This window comes from Glycine max, chromosome 5, assembly GCF_000004515.6.
Source record: "Glycine max cultivar Williams 82 chromosome 5, Glycine_max_v4.0, whole genome shotgun sequence".
Classification (NCBI taxonomy): domain Eukaryota; kingdom Viridiplantae; phylum Streptophyta; class Magnoliopsida; order Fabales; family Fabaceae; genus Glycine; species Glycine max.
The window spans coordinates 4789454-4808589 of NC_038241.2; the positions used below are offsets into that span (position 1 = coordinate 4789454).

Genomic DNA, 19136 nt, shown 5'->3' on the forward strand with positions numbered 1-19136 from the left:
GCGGAAGAGAGAAGACAGAATGCTTCCGAAAGAGGGATAAAGTTTTTTATGTTTTTAAATGAAGGGCAAAATTGACCTTTCAATAAATTGCTGGGTGCACCAGCAATATTGCTGGGTGCACCTAGCAACTCCCTAAGTGTTTTTAAAGGCCGAATCTAGCAAAGCCCAGTGCCTCCCTTCCACGGCCCATATCAGACACAGATAGTTGTGTTGTGTTGTATAATCAGTGACCCTAATCTCATTTCTTTTCTTGCGCCGAAACATCCTCTCAAGTCTGAAAACCTTTAAGATATTATGTCGCGCTCTTGCCGTCGCTGCTCTCGCTGTTGATCCTCCCGTTTTGTCTGTGCTTCTCAGTTTGCCTAAGCCTCTTGGTTTGTTTCCTTCCTCTTGGTTCGCTTGAGCTTATCTTGTGTGTTGCATTGTGCAGGAACTCACCGATCCAAGTTCACTTTCATCTACAACTACTCTGATACACCGTGAAGCCAACGGCGGCCAAGACTTGTACGGCATTAGTCCTTGTGGCGTTTCAGCTTTAGGTAGGTTCCCTTGTTGTGTCTCTATATGGTTTTGTTTTTTTTTTTTTTGGGAAAGTGGGATATTGATGTTTGATGTCCCTTGTTGCGTCTCTATATTTGACTGATTTAGGTAGGTTCCCTTGTTGCGTCTCTATATGGTTTCGTTTCAGCATTAGCCATGATACTACTCTGGAAAGTGGGATATTATATGCAGCGTGACCCATCACCTACGGTCTAGTTTCTCTTAGACCTATACAATTATGTATTGTTCGTAATATATTAGTTTATCTAATTTTTTTATTTTTTTAATGTTAATATTAGAGTGACAAAAAGGGAGAGCAAGAGAGAATTTAGGAAACCTGAATCCATTTATTATCCAATTATCAGGATTGGATTTCCTTTTACTTTTCAAAACTAGTTTGTTTTTGGTTCAAAACCAGTTTGGTTTACGACCAATTGTCAGAGTTCTAATGTGTTCCAAGAATAGTAAAGAAGAAAGAAGGTTGTTCCATTGGAGTGCTAGTTAATTTTTTCTTAAGTTCATGGTCTACCAAATAGAAAAACAAACAAGAATATGAGCCCATTAATAGATCCATAATGTCTTGTTTTGGTAGTGAAGCGCATCCTTTCTTTTTAAACAAGAATATGTTAAACAACTTTGTAAAATTCTCATAAGGGGTTTGGTTTGTTTATGGACTTGGGTCTAAGTAACAAGTCACATTCAACAAAATCCAAGAGGTTCATGCACATTATTCAGATGTGATGTTGTAGAAATTCAGGAAAATTAAGTAGGAACAGCTTTTCAATGCTTTAGTGCAAAACATTTGTTCGGTAAATTAGAAGTAATCATGGGGAATCTTGCTAATTACACATGTCAAATGGAAAACCTATGATTTGTTCATAGCCTCAGTTGTTCTGATATAAGCTATTGTTCTAAGACAATATAGGCAAATGATTAACAAATGAGAATTTTATAAAGTTGTTTAACAAATGATTAAAAAGAAAGGATGTGCTTCACTACCAAAACAAGACATTATGGATATATTAATGGGCTCATATCCTTGTTTGTTTTTCTCACTTTTTCAATTGTTGGTGGGATCTAATTATTATTCTAAAAATCTAGCACATGATGCAATACTTATGCATTAAGGACTAAGGATTCTGCAACATTATGCAGCATAAGACTGCACTTTGGATATTAGGGTTCGTCATTCACTTTGGATATGCAGTCAAAGGCTCATCGTGACTCATGAAGGATTGAAAGGGGGTGTGTGGTTCTATACTTTGGAAATCAAACATAAAACAAAAACACATTTGAAAAATAAATGGGTCAAGTTGGAAAAAAAATCACCTACAACAACTACACCAAGAAAATAATTGGAAAAAAGCACAACCAAAATCAACATATATATAAAAAACGACTCAGGTTTGAACGCATCTGAATGAGAACGGAGAATAACATACCAAATAGTAGAGCAATTTTCGATTTTGCAAGTTATTGCACGACACTAAAGGAGGAATCACGGTGCGTACAAACGGGTGGAGGCGCTCTCTCTCACACACACGTTTGGCAAGCACGAGCAGTCTGAACTCAATGATTGGGTGCTCTAAGTAGAACTCAACATGGCCATTGATTTCTGGTCCAATAAGAAGACATTTGGATATGCACCTCCTAACTTTGTATCTTGCAACTCCCATTTTATTTGTGTGGATAAAAATATCTCTTTCAGTAGGAATCTCCATTCCGAAAGGTATTTTTTACCTTTTGGAATAGTTAGTTCAAAATAGGTTTTAGGAGCACTTATCCCTATTTTGGAATAGGTTTTAGGAGCACTTATCCCTATTTTGGAATAGGTTTTCGAGGCACACCCTATTTCAGAATGGTCATCCTGGAAGGTAATTTTTACCTTTCAGAATAGATTTTCAGAACTCTTGTCCCTAATTTTTACTTGTTTATGGACTTGGTCTAAGTAACAAATCACATTCAACAAAATCCAAGAGGTCCCTGCACATTATTCAGATGTGATGTTGTAGAAATCCAGGAAAATTAAGCAGTACCTGCTTTAAGAGAAAACTTTTGTTCAGTAAATTAAAAGTAGTCATGGGGAATCTTGCTAATTACACATGGGAAACCTATAATTTATTCGCAGTCTCAGTTGTTCTGATATAAGCTATTGTTCTAAAACAATATAAGCAATGTTGTTGATTATAGTTAAGTATAATGTGTTTTGTTATTGCCTTCTTATTCTTTCTAATAGTAGTATTTGGATGGAGATGGTCACTTTGGAATGATGATTTGAATCTGATGATAGCATTCCAACTACTGCACCTGTTACATCAAGCTGAATGTAAAATATCTATGTGCTTATGATGTTAAAACTGTTCTTATCAGAAGAGTTGTGGTTAACTGAAGTTTGTTTTTTATTGAATGGAAAATTTGAAGTAAAGGATTGATAATGTTGTGCCCATTATTCAAGTAAAAGATCTTGTCATACAGAGGTTTAGCTTTTATAGTACAAGATAAGACCAACATCTCCTAGGAATTCCAATTATTAAGCACAGTTTACTAGAAAGCAAATTACAAGGAAACAACTCATAAAACATTATTCTTGACTCGTAGTACTAACCCTAGCCCATTAAGGGTATGTTTGGACAGTTGTTCTATTTCATTCCATATCACTATTTTATTCCAACCTTTCATTTCAGCCACCTTTAGTTATTTAAGCATAGCCCAAGAGTCCTTGGGTACAAATAAGAAACTTAAATACATAACACTAATCTGAACTATAATGATACCTATAAACAGAAGCCACAAAGATTAACTGATAATCCCAATTTTAATCATCTTTTCTACTTCTCCTGCATCAATATGTTTTTAATAGTATAACTTTCATGATATCTTTCTGGTGCCTCGTGCAGGAGTTATCAATTATGGGTGAGTTTACAATTCAGATTAGCAACGACCTTGTTAATCAACTTGTTGATGATGCGGTCCCGAAGAAAAAAACCAGAAAGACTAGACGGAAGGTGGCAAGAGAGACTGAAAAGCCCCAATCTAATGAAACTATAAAGCCTGATAGTGCAGTTACTCCAGGGTGGCCTGTGCAGTCCCCTTTATTTCTACCTGCAACATTGCCTGTACAACCGGTCCATTCAGAGTTAGAAGGTATTCAGTCTGTGCTTCAGGAAAGTGAGAGGGTTTTGGAAAGATTGCAGAAGCAAGAGGAGAATATGTTGCAGGAAGTAACCCAAAAGGCAAAGGATCTTCATGATAAAGAGTATAAGCTTCCTAACCCAAAGCCTGAGCCTTGCATGGCCGAGAGACTTGCGACCTTATCATGTTACAAGGAACATATCAAGGACCCCTTGAAGTGTGCCAGTCTTGTTACCGGTTTTGCTGATTGCCTGCGTAGGTTTGGCCGTTTAGGTGACAAGTAAGTTATACTGAGAAGTGGTTTAAAAGGAAATTCGTGTGTGCCTAATGCAAATAATTACTAGTGAACTACATACTGACAAATACTCATTTGTTACGGCCAATTTTGTGTAATCTCATTCCCAACATTAAACTACAAGCTCAGAATAAGTGACCTATTCGTCGTTTGGAATCTGAACATTTTCTGTTATTTTCGTGCCCTACCGTTCTGTCAAGTTGGCCAGTTTTATATACACACATGTATATGCCAGTGATGCTACTAATTCGAAAAAATATAGATGCTACAAGCCTACAAGTTCTATTAACTTTGTCTTTGGGTATCTTTATTTTATTTTTTTGTACAGGCTTAGTTATTGTAGTAAGCCTACAAATTAGTTTATACGATGGGGCAACTCTAAAGATCCAAAACCATGTTAGGAAGGCGTGCTACAATAGCTATGTCTGTAAAAAAAACTATTAACTAGAAATCGGACCTTAACCATACTAGTTTAATTTAATTCGTTTCAATGGACTGGATTCAAAATTAAAACTAACATGGCTTTCAAATTTGGGGTTTATTTTTGTATAATAACTGGTTTGTCAAAATAATAATAATAATTAACCTTATTTAGAAAGTAAATAATTAACCTTATTTACCATTCTCCAAAGTGGAATTAATTTATCAAGTTAGGTAAAAGCAATTCAACGACTTTGGAGACTAATATATTTATTACTACTTTTTTCTTAAGACTCTTTCAACTAATTTTTGTCTTTTAAATTTTTTATTAATTTAATTAATAACATTAAATTTGTTAATAATTTATATTCTTTTTTAAAAATTATCCTTAAAATTATTGAGACTCAAAATCTTCCTTTTTTCACTTAATTATTTTCTTCCCAATTAATCGATATAAAAAAATATAAAAAAATTAGAAACTAATATCTCAAAAAGTGCTACTTAAAATAATGTCTCAACAAAAGCTAGAAATTATTAAGAGAAACTCATATATCATATGATAAATGAGTTTTTCAACTAGTAAAAAAATCTATCAATTAAAATGTCTTATCAAACACACCCATTTAAAAGAAATAATTGATAACGAGAAAATAATCTAAACATTTCAATTTCTTTCATGTAACACCTTGGATCCTTCATCGTAGACTTATTCCATGGTTGGTGTGCCTCCACTTTTTATTTGAATGATATTTATTTCTTGGGATATAATGTGACGGGCAACCCATTTTGTGGAAGGGCAAAAGGGTCATATTGATTCTTCTTTTTTGCACCTATTATAGACCATCTGCAAAAAAAAAAATAGCGGCTTACACTTGGAATAATTCAAACATTCATATTTTGGAATATGCCTCTCATTAGTGCATACGACTGAAAAAGGTTACAATGAGACTATATTTGGTAATAATCTGGTTTGTCAACCTGCACTTTCTGGTCAGGTGATGTAGAAGCACCAAAATCTCCAACATGGCTAATTCATTGCCGGACATCCATGGATCCCATTGCCAAATGCATAAAGGTATTGGGTTTTGGAGGAACCTAGCAAAATAATTTAACAGAATTTGTTAAAGTTTGGGCTTAGAATGATGTAGGTATAATATGAATAGCAAAGTAAACTAAAAAAAAATAGGAAAGTAGGGAATGCACAAGTACTGCACAATAATTACCTCAAATCTTGAAGGATCAAACTTCTCTGGCTCTTTGAAGTTGTCAGGCCTATGGTGGATGTTTCTAAAAAGTGGTAATACTTTCCACCCTTCTGGTATGAGATACCCTAAAGAAAAGTAGTCCCCAACACAAAATCACAAACAATAAAAGGACATGAACTCTTTGGCATATTAATAATAGAAAGGGGTATCTTATCATATTTTGGTTATTGACCTTGGATTTCAACATCCTCTATAGCTTCTCTGGAAGTAAAAGACAAAATTGATGCTATTCTTAGAGTCTCCTGTATGACCCTGGATGTCATAAGCACATTTTTTATGTCTGACCAATTTAGACCGATTTGTTCTCCATTTTCTTCCTTGCCCCTTATTATGGACTCCTGCTCTTCCAACAAAGTTACAACCAACAAATTTGCAAGGCACCAAACCAAGCCACACATGTCATATTTTCTAACATAGTTCCATTTTATGTCATAAAAGGTTTAAACTAAACTCTAAATTAAAAGTCTAGTAACAACAAAAAGAAAAAAAATTGTCCGTCATTAAGTGATTGTTTAATAATGTTTATGAGGCATATATATTCTTACTGTTACTGCTTCTAGGATATGGGGGTTTTCACCAAGGTACTTAACAATCCACGTAAGTACAGTGGCAGCTGTGTCACGAGCTGCAAAAATGACACCAATGATGTTATCTATTATTTGCTCATCAGTGGGTCCTGCTTTTTCACTCATGAACAATCCCAACAAGTCATTGCGATCTTGCTTCATGTTCCTCCTTGTCGAGATTATTTGAGCCAAGATCTGTGCAAGCTCTTTCCTTGCTCTCCTTGTGTGCGAAGTGCATGCATTAAGGATAGAATATCTACAAAATTAAACATATCTAAGCAATGTTTGAGTAAAATTGAAGTAGAAAACAATTAGGATTAAAATCTTCGCAAAAACAAGTTTGAATTTCGCAAGTTTTTAAATGAACAACAATATAATCAAAGAGAGAAATAGAGGATTTTGCTCTGGTTTGAGGGCTTACAGTTTTCCTTTCAAGGAAACTGGTGATCAACTTTCCTTCCCATGATTTGAGGCAACTTTGGGCAATGGATTCGATCTCAGAGATTATGTCTTTAATAGCCTCAGGCATGATGGTTCGAAGGACAAGCATTCTGAGGTTAGCATGGTATGCTCTTTGGTGAAAGAAAATCGCTTGCTTCCCCAACATCCTCTCTTTGCTAGCAGAAAATGTTGGTTTGAAGAGTTGATCTTTGTTCAATACAAACATTGCTTCTTCCGAGTTAAAAATTATCACACAAGGATAACCCAAAATGTGTGACTTGAACATAGAGCCATACCTATTGAAAATAAAAATAATCAATAAAATAATTAACCTTACGTACCAAATAGTGCATATGTTAATGCGAGTGACTATTTTAATGAACAAGCTTGAAAGGTTGATGAGAGTGACAAAAGAATTGTTATGAACCTCTTGAATTTTTTGGCAAAGAAAATGTTTGGGTCTTGAAAATACATTTGGAAGGTTTCTCCTATTTAAGGCCAACCCATGGTCCCGGGAGGAAGTGGTATTGTTTCCCTTTAAAAGAGAAGAGGAAGGATTTGGCGAGTGATTTGAACAGAAAAGTGGATAGGAAAGAAACAAACAAGCCCCACATAATGCTGAGTTCCATGTCTAATTGTTGTAGCTTGTTTACTTGTAGGTGGATAGTGAATGAAGAAAGATGAAAAAGGTTGTCTTGTGACAAAAGAGTTAAACATTTGAGGTATTTATGTGACAAAAAAGTTCATCAATGTATATTCTAATTTATGGTGTACCAACAAGTTATTGGTTCAAGTGGTCCTGAATTTGATCTCCTTAAGCAAAATCTCAGATTCAAAGTCTTATGTATGGAAAAACATGATTGGAAGGAGAAACTCCACTAAAGGTGGCCAGTCAAATTCTCTGGTGGAAATTAGTTATCAGTGAAACTGGTGGATACTCCGCACCAATATCATGATATAAAAAAATTAATTTATAATTTTTTTATTTCTGGTACATATTAAAGGAAATTAGTTAGGATACTCCGCACCAATATCATGGTATAAAAAAATAATTTATGATTTTTTTTTATTTCTGGTATATATTAAAGGAAATTATGTTAGCATATAACCATTATGTGGCTGATAAACAAAATTTAAGTTGTTACACGATTTTTATTTTGTATTATTGGTTTTTGATGGAGGAGCCAAATAATAAGGCAACAATTACATTTTGAATTTTAAGAAGGGGTCTCTTGTTTTGCCTATATAAAGTATGTGATGTTTCATTGATTCTTATACCTTCATAAAGGCGAAGGCTAAACTTCCCAATCAGAGTAATAATTTCCTCTGGTATTTGTTCTTCACCTTCATACGTGAGAACAGCTCGTCTGATATGTAATTTTTTGTCTTGTTCCTCATTCCAAACATGTTCTGAAACATGCTTAGGTTGCATCCATAAAACGTCATCATCAATTAGATCAGACCTAATTTGTATATTTGATGAGCATGACGAGGAAGATGTCATTGTTCCTGCAAAATAAAATATAATACAATAAATTGACAATAAAATTTATACATTAATTATACATAAAAATATTAAGTACATTTACAAAAAAAATAATTAAATATATATACCAAATGGATATATATATATATATATATATATATATATATATATTAATAACTAAATATATTATACGAATAATAAAATTTAAATATACTCTCCAAATAAATTAAAATACATGAAAAACTTAAAATAGTAACTAAAGTACTCTACAATTAACAAAATTTAAATTTAAATACATAGATAAATTAACAAAATTTAAAATGCATACATAAATTTAAATAAATGACAAAAAAATATTTCAATTAACAAAATTTCAATTAAATAACATATATTATACAAATCAATTAAAATAAATAGAAAAATTACCATGGAAACAAAAAATTAACGTATGATATATTTCAATTAAAATATTTATATATATATATATATATATATATATATATATATATATATATAATTAATCACATATCATATATTTCAATAAAAACTTAAAATAAGTTAACTAAATAATATTAACATTCTAACTAAAATTAACGTATATAACACAAATAATACCATACAAATCTAACATATCTAAACCAAATACCAAATAATAATAACATACTAACTAAAATTAATGTAACCTATATATAACACACATAATAACATACAAATTTAAATAACCTCAAAAAAATAATATTAACAAATCAATTAAATCTAACGTATCCTATAACACAAATAATAGCATACTAACTAAAATGATAACATATACATATAACACAAATAATATTAATATTTCAAATTACTACTTAAAATTTATAACTACCACCTAACCTAAACAACCATAACATATTCATATAAAACAAATAATAACATACTAATTAACTTAACATATGTATATAGAACAACAAACCTAACCTAAACAAATCAACTAAATCTAACGTATCCTATAACACAAATAATAATATACTAACTAAAATTATAACATATACATATAACACAAATAATATTAATATTTTAAATTACTACTTAAAATTTATAACTACCACCTAACCAAAACAACCGTAACATATTCATATAAAACAAATAATAACATACTAATTAACTTAATATATGTATATAGAACAACAAACCTAACCTAAATAATATTAATATACCAACTAAAATTAACTTAACATATAACACAAAAAATATTTAAAATTATCAGTTAAAAAATACTTACCAAGAAGTTAGAAGCAACAGGAACGAACCAAAGAAGGACTAAGAACCAAGGGAAGGAAGCTATCTGAAGAAGCAAGATGAAGGTGGAACTATGAGGAGTGACGTAGCAATGGAGTGGAGAACCATTTATAAGGCCAAATTTTTTTGAAAGCAAATCGCAAGCACCAATGGCGCCTCCCTCCTGCAACGCGCAAGCACCAATGGCGCCTTCCCCTCTGCAACACTGTGTCCCTGACCCCTGATCCTGCTACGTCCCTGCAACCTGCAAACCTAGCTGCAACCCTAGGGCAAAGCAACACGCCACTTTGATTGGCGCCACGACCATGGCCAAATCGCCAGCTTGAATGGCGACTCCAACGCCATGTGGGAAAAAGCAAAGTCGCTGGCGGGAATGGCGACACCATCGCCACGTGGCATGGCCTGGCAGAAAGCGCCACCACCATTGGCACCATGCATGATTTTTACGTGGAAAAACAGCACTTCTATGGGATAAGTTTTGAAACAACCCCATTTGGAAAATAAGTTTCTAAAACTACACCGGTTAGGGCAATTTGCCGATAGAGACAATTCAACATCTTCTTACTCGTGGTTTTAGTATTTGGAAAAAATATATTTTTAGTTTTTAAAGTTTGATACCATCTAATTTGTTATTGTTTCTAGGATTTTGTTTGTTTATTTAATGTTGCTTTTATGAACTTGCACCATCATAATTTACTTGTCAAGTATGAAACAACTTCAACACTATTTCTATTTCTGAAGAGGGACTAAAAATAAGATTCGTAGAGTACATGAATTAGATTTTAAAATTATAGAACCACAAGTTTTATGAAAGTATAAAGTCTAAAAAAAATTCATTAGTATTACAATAATGTAATATAGTCTTACGATATCTTTTTATTTGTTTCTTATTAGTTTTATAAAAAGGAATTAAACAAATAATATGCATTTCATGTCTTAAAAGCATAAGTATATTTGGTATTTTCTTTATCTAATAAATAAGAATTATCTATTATTTTCGTTCGTTGATTTATACTACTAATCAATGATACACCATAATTTTATTACATTTCTTTTAATTTGAAGGATTGAATAAATATAAATACTGTATGTGAACAATTAAAACTGAGGCGACTAAAATATACAAATACTAAAATATTAAAAACAAAAATATAATTAAACCTTTCCTTTTTCATTCAGTTTTCTATATATTTCTTCCATCCACATACTCTTTAGACCTAGTCGGATGTCCTTAAAAAGTGATTCGCCAAGGCCCAAAAAGAGAAATAAAATAAAATAAAAAGAAAACAAGGCAACCCTTCTAGGTCCTGTGAATCTTTCTCATAAATTAACCAAACTTTATGATATTGAAGAATTTTATGACTAATATTGTGAAGATTTTGAATGATCACAAACAGGATATGGTTGTCGGTGGAACTGACACATCTTCCAACACAATTGAGTTTGCAATGGCAGAAATGATGCACAATCCAGAGACAATGAAGAGAGTCCAAGAGGAGTTGGAAGTTGTAGTTGGGAAAGATAACATGGTAGAAGAGTCTCACATTCATAAGTTATCCTACTTGCAAGCTGTGATGAAAGAAACTCTAAGGTTGCACCCTGTGCTTCCACTTACCTCATTGTCCTAGTGAAACCACTATTGTGGGAGGCTACACAATCCCAAAGGGGTCTCGGGTGTTTGTGAATGTGTGGGCTATTCATAGAGACCCTTCAATTTGGAAGAAACCACTCGAATTTAATTCTATAAGGTTCTTAGATGCAAATTTGGATTTCAGTGGCAATGACTTCAATTATTTCCCCTTTGGATCTGGAAGAAGAATTTGTGCAGGAATATCAATGGCTGAGAGGACGGTTTTGCATTTTCTTGCCACACTTGTGCACTTATTTGATTGGACAATACCCCAAGGAGAAAAGTTAGAGGTATCAGAGAAATTTGGAATTGTTCTCAAAAAGAAAATACCTTTGGTTTCCATCCCCACCCCACGGTTATCCAACCCAGATCTTTATAAATAGAGTTGAATATAATATTCATGTACTAGGCAAAGGATATACTTGTATCCATTATTCAACGCTCAACACTATATGAATTATATGTACCAGCGTAAAGGTTTTAGATTTAAGTCTTATTGCTGTCATTGTACAACCAAAAAATATGGATTTTTAAATAAAAATTATCATATAATGGGTTGGATCATTCATTATGAGTAGCTCCTTGAGAGGTTTATACCTCGGAGTTGTAAATTTGTTATTCCTTTATAATTTGATAAAGAATATAAATTTCCTATAAAAGGGGCATGATCATTCTCAACTCTATCGTGATTTCTTTCATCATAATAGCTATAAAACGAATGAACTCTAATAAAGAATTTATCTCTCTCGGGTATGCATGCATTGTTAAATTCACATGTTATAATAAATTAGTTTGTTTAAATAAGTATTTTTAAAAAAAATATTTTTTTAATAAATATATAAAATTTACTTCTTAAAATAAATAAAAAAATTATTTTTTATTAAAAAAACAGTTTAAACAAACACATTAAAAAATATAAAATTACTTATTTTATTAAAATAAATATTTTTTTACAAATAACTTCAATTTAATGTATTTTTTAAATATTAAAAAATTGTTAAAAATCCATATAATTTTAAATAAATATTAGCTCATAATAAAAGCGTGTGTGTGGTCATGGAGTCATGACATGCTTGACCTAACTTCCATTGTTGCGTTTCCTGTTCAATATCCTCATGTGCCATCCATGCAAAGCAAACTCTTATTTGTCCTTTTTTGCAGATTTTGTTCCACTGCTAATTATCCTCATCAACCCATGTTCATCTTGTGATATCTCCTTCAACTCTTTTTAACACCATGGTTGCTGACTTGCTGCACTCTCAACTTTGTTTCAAAACATGAACCTGAAAGAGTATTGGTACAGTCACAGCACAGCACTGGTTCTTGCATTGTGTATCATCATTTCCATGGCATGGCTCTACTTCCTCAAACTCACCAACAACACTCAGAAGAGGCTTCCCTATCTTCGGAAACCTTCTATCTCTTGACCCGGACCTTCTTCACACTTACTTCGCCGGCCTGACCCAGATCCACGGCCCAATTCTGAAGCTCCGACTCGGGAGCAAGCTAACGTCACCGGGCATGGTTCTCGAGGTGCTCAAAGAGACCGACACCGTTTTCGCCAGCCACGACGTCACAGCCGCCGCTCCGACATAGCGTGGACCCCGTACGGGCCGAGTGGCGGATGCTGCGGAAGATGTGTGTGCTCAAGATGCTGAGCAACGCCACGCTGGATTCCGTGTACGATCTGCGCCGCAACGAGATGCGCAAAATGGTGGCGTTTTTGAACGGTCGAGTGGGGAGTCCGGTGAACGTGGGGGAGCAGGTGTTTCTCATTTTTTTTTATTAGATTTTGTTAACATCTAACCGTCACTTCTTTTTATTTTTTAATCAAGTAATCAATCTTATATCTCAGGTGTTTCTGACGGTGATAAATGTGATAACGAATATGATGTGGGGAGGGTCGGTGGAAGGGGCGGAGAGGGAGAGCATGCGGGGCGGAGTTGAGGGAGCTGGTGGGGGAGATGACGCAGCTTTTGGGAAAGCCAAAGGTGTCGGATTTTTAGTTTGTCATAACAATTCTTTATTCAAATTTTAGCCTGTCATGTTATGACAAATTTTAGTTTGTCATGTAGTGATAATAATAAATGATTTTGTATTAAAATATAATAAATACTTAATTTTTTAGTTAAACTTATTTTTTCTTAATATACACATATATAATATTTATATTACTCTTTCACTTATTGAAATAAATAAAAGGAAATTTGTTAATTTCTTTCTTTCCTATCTTTATCTATTAAAATAAGTTAATAGTGAAAAATAAGTAATTTTAATATTACATATAAATTAAACTCTTTAAATATGTCAATATTTTTATTGTTTATTTGAAAAAATGCAAGAAAAACATTTTTTTAATTTCATTTATAAAAAAAATTCCTATGTTGTCCTAAAAGGGAATTATCAAACAATTGATGTGGGGATGCTGCATCTTAATGAATGATCTTAAGTTAGAGTTTTGACTTTTGAATATGCAGTAAAATATTTAAAAGGAAGATTTTGCAAGACATAATGATCTCAAATAAAAGAAAATAAAAAAAGCGAGAGAAAATATATTTTACATTTATTAGTTTTTTAATTGTTAGATATAATTTCATCATTCCTCTAATAATAAATATTGTTTGGTTGTAACATGTATTTTTCTTAACAAATAATCTTATTCTTTAAAAAAACAAATAATCTTATTAGAAGAACATTGAGACACTAAATGTTAACACTTTTTTCAATAGGATCTGAATTAGAATTTGTTACTTTGTGAGAAACTAAATTTTTTTTTATAATAGATCCAATATTTATTAGAAAATAATAATAACTAATTTTATGCTAAAATATAATAAATATTTAATTTTTAGTTACATTTAATTATTGTTATAATTTGTTTACATTGTTCTTTCACTTTTAAAAATAAATAAAAGGAAATTTCTCAATTTCTTCCATTCTTATTTTTATCTTTCAATATAATACACTCCAATATAATTTTATTTTATACTTTTGAGTTTTGACTCTTTTTTTCTATTTAATTTTATTTCAAACACAAATATGTGACCCAGATAAAAAGAAAATCACTGCGACGTGCGTAATTTGGAAATGGAAACGTGATATAAATAAAACACACTAGACATGTCTAGCACTGGCTCCGATCAGAGTTGGTTGGTGGAAAGAAAGAAGAAGGAAGGAAGGAAGCAAAAACCAAAAGGTGGTTCTTTTGAGGGTTTAGGTAGTAATAAATTGGTTGAATGAAATGTCGCAGGTGAATGAGCACCACCACGCACCCTCAACGCCAGGGAAGTTGAAGCCAGAAAAATCCCCATACAACCACCGCCTCCGAATCCACTCCTCACTCTCCAAGCTCACACTCTGGTCCTCCTTCTTCCTCGCATTCATCCTCTTCCTCTTCATTCTGTCTCCGCCGTCGCCCTCCGCCTCTCCCCGCCGCTCCCTCGGCGACTCCTGGGGCGGTCCCCACTGGGAGAAGCGCGTGGCCAAGTCCGCCCGCCGCTCCTCCCCCTCCAGCCTCTCCGTCCTCGTCACCGGCGCCGCCGGCTTCGTTGGCTCCCACGTCTCCCTCTCCCTCAAGCGCCGCGGCGACGGCGTCCTCGGCATCGACAACTTCAACCGCTACTACGACCCCGCCCTCAAGCGCGCCCGCCAACGCCTCCTCGACCGCGCCGGCGTCTTCGTCGTCGACGCCGACCTCAACGATGCCGCCCTCCTCCGCAAGCTCTTCGACGTCGTCCCCTTCACCCACGTCATGCACCTCGCCGCCCAGGCCGGCGTCCGCTACGCCATGCAAAACCCTCAATCCTACATCCACAGCAACATCGCCGCCTTCATCAACCTTCTAGAAGCTTCCAAATCCGCTAACCCTCAACCCTCCATCGTCTGGGCCTCTTCCAGCTCCGTCTACGGCCTCAATTCCAAAGTCCCCTTCTCCGAAAAGGACCGTACGGATCAACCCGCGAGCCTCTACGCCGCCACAAAGAAAGCAGGGGAAGAAATCGCTCACAGCTATAACCACATCTACGGGCTCTCCATTACCGGGCTTCGCTTCTTCACTGTTTACGGGCCCTGGGGCAGGCCCGACATGGCGTACTTCTTCTTCACGAAGGACATTCTCAAGGGGAAGCAGATTGCGATATTCGAATCTCCCGATGGGGGAACCGTGGCGAGGGATTTCACCTACATTGACGACATTGTGAAGGGGTGTTTGGGGGCTTTGGATACCGCGAAGAAGAGTACTGGGAGTGGGGGGAAGAAGAAAGGGCCTGCGCAATTTAGGGTTTTTAATTTGGGGAATACTTCCCCTGTGCCTGTGACTGAGCTTGTGGCGATTCTGGAGAAGCTTCTTAAGGTGAAGGCCAAGAAGAAGGTGCTTCCAATGCCTACAAATGGAGATGTGAAGTTCACTCATGCTAATATTAGTTTGGCTCACAGGGACCTTGGGTACAGGCCCACCACTGATTTGGAGACTGGGCTCAGGAAGTTTGTGAAGTGGTACCTTGAATTTTACTCCAAGAAGACCTCTTGGTGAATGTTGATGTCATTCTTTTGCTTTACTGCCCCTATTCTTTTCGCTCTGCTTTGTAATTTGGAGGATGGAGGTTTTACCGTTGTATTAGGGGTTACGGATGACCTAGCATCATGTTCTGTTGTCTTCTTTTTCTTGTATTTTTTTTTTTCATCTTCAATTGTATGCCTGCCTTTTAGGTTAGCCGCTGTAAATTTTTTAGTTGAGTTGAGACATTGAATTGATATTTTAGTTATTTGTGCTTATGGACTCGATTTGCTGTGCTGTTGGTTTAAAACTGATTCTCATTTGGTTATGAATTTGCCTGCTTCCTGCGTGTAATTCTAATAATACTGTTGCTTCTCTTAATTGGAATTTATTCTTGTGGGCATGTGATATGTTAGGTGAGAGTGCTTATGCTTGCAAATGTGCAGGTATAGATCTATTTTAGTGACTCTGACTTATCATTCTTGTTGAATTGTCATTCAGGATGCTATTAGGTTTTGGAGTGTCACTTGGTATAGCCTCTCTGATTTTCTTTCACATTCTTATTCCATTTTGTGGTTGCAACTTTGGGTTGATGACTGAGTAGTTAAAAACTGGTCTTTATTATGAAATGGTATTGGAACAGAGAGAAAATGATTAATATGTATTTGGTCATGGATGACACTGTAGTCAACTGGGCTGTGATGATACTCAAGGAAGCTTGATGATGATTAATTTGAATCAAATACTTACTGGAAATTCAGTTTCTTTCAGACGTGTGAATTAGAGTCTCTCAGCCTTATTATTATCATGAAACGCTGTTATATGCTAATGTTCTTATCAGTTTCAAATAGGTATAATGTGTACCTCAGGTTTCCAAATAAACTTTTGTCAAGTGGTTGACAGGGCAATTGCTAATTGCTACAGCCTACAGCTTATAGATGAGTTAGTACAGTAGTAAGTGGAGCTGCAGCTTTCAGTTTGAATTGCCGAATGCCCTCATCAGGTTGTAATACCATCGGGGCTACAATCTGTAGTAGCTCAAAATTCTTGCCTTCAAAAGGATTTTTATTAACTCTTTCTTAAGTACTATTTTTTAAACTGTTTTGTGAGGTCAAAGTAGAACTTCATTTGTCAGCTAGAGATTGATTGGTGACAGGTTATCTTGCTGCCACTCTTGAGTCGTTGCCAGACAGTGACTTTATGTTTTAAACTTAGCTGTACATGGATGATTCAATTGTTAAGATTTGTTGTGTGGACATCGTGCTTGTTGAAATGACACCATCCACCCTCCACACACACAAGAGCTTCACGTAACCCTTTGAATGTTAGGCAATGGATGACTAACTTCAAAAATGCTCTTCTGCAGAAGAGTTCTTCTGCTGCTGCTAAACGAGAGAGAGCCATAACCTAGAAACTCAGCTAACTGCAAGGTGAAGTATAGTTAATGATTAAACTTGTTTTGGCTATTTAAATAATCTACTGGATATATCTTTACATCATAACTTGTAAGAAAGCTTAATGCTAAATATATGGATTGCTCTTTAGAAAATCATGTGCAAAAGATGCTTGTTGTGATGTGTGTGTGAATTTTTAAAATGTGCGCTTGATAGAGGCAAAGAATACATGCCTGAAGGAGATATGGGCCAAATGTTAGATCAATGAAGACATGGCCTAAAGATACGGAGAGTTTACTCTGGAAGAGCAAAAGGGGACACGTGGAAATTAGAGGAAGAGGTTATTACCTGGGTGGAAGAATGGTGGGGTCAGAAACAGTTTTATAGAGTGTGCTGCCTGGAAGGGTAGGTAGTGTGTTTTTCAGCCATAGGTTTGGGCTCACAGCTCTGAGCTGAGAGATATCTTTTACTTTGTTCCTTTTATTTTTTCCAGCATTGACAGCCTTTGTTTAGGGAATTGAATTCCTCACATTCCAATTAGAGTGTCCACCATACTTTAGACTGGGGACTAGTTGACTATCCTAAGGCACTCCATATTTTCTTAAAATGCTAATGCGGCTAATCTATATCCTATTTTTTCCCTACTTGTATGTTGGCATTTATTGTGTTAAATAGCTTGTTTGATTTACTTGATTCAGGTAGAAACCCTCTCTAGAGATGACTTGGCCTCCAGATTGTCGCTGACAACTGATGCTGCTTCAGTGGAACCTCTTCTTCTTTCAGATTCATTTATCACTATAATGGATGTATGTCATCTCAAGTCATAATTTGTGTGTTTCTGTATCATGCTGTTGTCAAAAGATTTGATTTTTTTTGCATGGCTCTTTTCTTCTAAAAAAATCTTGATTATTCAGTCTCTAGATTAATTGCTAATCTTATTGTTTTGGTGTGCCTAGAAAAAGCTCTTTTTTAGTAATACCATTCCACTCTAGTTATGTTAAATTCCGCTGGTAGTTCTTTCCATATTCCACCATCAACATAATTATGTATACATTTTGCTTGTGAGTTGTGACATTGTGATGAGAATGTCTAAAGCTATTATTTTTCTTATTATTATGACCCAGAAAAGTATGATATGAACTTTTTAATAACTGCACTTTCATCTTTTTACATGGTCTTGCTCCTTTCTTAAAGACTAATGACTACTGTGCAATTCCTCAACAACTTAGAGATCAACTGGGTGAAAGGTATCCTGAGGCAAGGCGTGCATATTTAAAAACAGGGGGAGATTTTCCTTTTCTTTCAAAAACAGGGGGAGATTTTCCTTTTCTTTCAAGACCGGATGAAGATAACTTGCATCTTCAGGTATGTCATATCTGACTTTTTTTACTTTACATGTGATTTGCTCCGATAGTCTTTGGCTCATGGATTTAACTGTTGTCTATATCATGGCAGTTGCACCTTAGGCGTGTTGATGTGGAAGCTCGGCCAGATTTGGTTCACAACGTACCTAAAGGTGATATTGGAGGAAGCCCTGGCAAAGAAAATAACAGAGATGGCTCTGACAAGTCACATAAGGATGATAAAGGAGGGTCAGAAAATCCACCTGCTAAATATGAGATAAATCCTACTAGCCCAGAAAGCTCGGGATCCGGTAATTTAGACAAGCAGACACTCGATAGTTCAGAACGTTTCCATTTGGATCATGAACTCACCTTATATGCCTTTCCTGGTGGATTCACAAGGTAAAAGCACATTGTGCCTCCAGGAACTCCTTTACATTTCGTGTGGGAATATATTGTTCTTTTATGTCTTCTTCGTCAAAGATTAAACGATTATTGGAAACAAAGAACAGGCTCGAAATTATGGTCCAAAATGGTGGTAAGCCATTGAAATGTTTTCTTAAGTTGTAATTCAACAGTCTTGACTAACAGTCTAAATGTATTGAGTCAAATCAGAGCTTCTGAACTGCATCAACTTGCATTATCAGATATCTACCTCAATTCCATTTCCTTCTGAGATCGATTACTTTGCCTAAAGTCTAAAATTCTACCATAATTCCATACATTCTTAACATAAAATCACCACTTTATGATTGTTTAGCTCGGATTTCACCATATCGTGCTGGAAAATACTGGCTTATTCTTTCTGGGTATAGTATGTCACTATGTTGTATTAACGTTGATATGCTTTT

General features: G+C 35.0%; 3 protein-coding genes and 2 pseudogenes across 5 annotated transcripts; 4 read left to right on the plus strand and 1 right to left on the minus strand.

Annotated features, from left to right (window-relative positions):
• The first annotated feature begins 228 nt into the window (after positions 1-228).
• Positions 229-4256, plus strand: LOC100819690 (uncharacterized). 2 transcript variants are annotated; one of them, NM_001401787.1, is made up of 3 exons: positions 229-346; positions 431-539; positions 3438-4256. In NM_001401787.1, the coding sequence occupies exon 3, from the start codon at positions 3450-3452 to the stop codon at positions 3954-3956; it is 507 nt and encodes a 168-aa protein (NP_001388716.1). In that variant the 5' UTR covers positions 229-346; positions 431-539; positions 3438-3449; the 3' UTR covers positions 3957-4256. The 2 variants fall into 2 exon arrangements, with proteins under 2 accessions (NP_001388716.1, NP_001241521.1); NM_001254592.3 differs by having other exon boundaries at positions 253-342; positions 3438-4255.
• Positions 4257-5074: 818 nt separating this feature from the next.
• Positions 5075-7288, minus strand: LOC100775858 (abscisic acid 8'-hydroxylase CYP707A2-like; annotated as a pseudogene).
• A 3535-nt stretch (positions 7289-10823) lies between these two features.
• Positions 10824-11436, plus strand: LOC100802608 (flavonoid 3',5'-hydroxylase CYP75B138-like; annotated as a pseudogene).
• A 798-nt stretch (positions 11437-12234) lies between these two features.
• LOC121174950 (cytochrome P450 84A1-like) lies at positions 12235-13192 on the plus strand. Its single transcript, XM_041015915.1, has 2 exons — positions 12235-12818; positions 12909-13192. The coding sequence occupies exons 1-2, from the start codon at positions 12678-12680 to the stop codon at positions 13089-13091; spliced, it is 324 nt and encodes a 107-aa protein (XP_040871849.1). The 5' UTR covers positions 12235-12677; the 3' UTR covers positions 13092-13192.
• A 948-nt stretch (positions 13193-14140) lies between these two features.
• On the plus strand, positions 14141-18915 carry LOC100803127 (UDP-glucuronate 4-epimerase 5). Of its 2 annotated transcripts, none has more exons than XM_006579547.4 (4): positions 14141-16978; positions 17641-17748; positions 18137-18307; positions 18398-18915. In XM_006579547.4, the coding sequence occupies exon 1, from the start codon at positions 14295-14297 to the stop codon at positions 15582-15584; it is 1290 nt and encodes a 429-aa protein (XP_006579610.2). In that variant the 5' UTR covers positions 14141-14294; the 3' UTR covers positions 15585-16978; positions 17641-17748; positions 18137-18307; positions 18398-18915. The 2 variants fall into 2 exon arrangements, with proteins under 2 accessions (XP_006579610.2, XP_040871850.1); XM_041015916.1 differs by having other exon boundaries at positions 18172-18307.
• Positions 18916-19136: the final 221 nt, after the last annotated feature.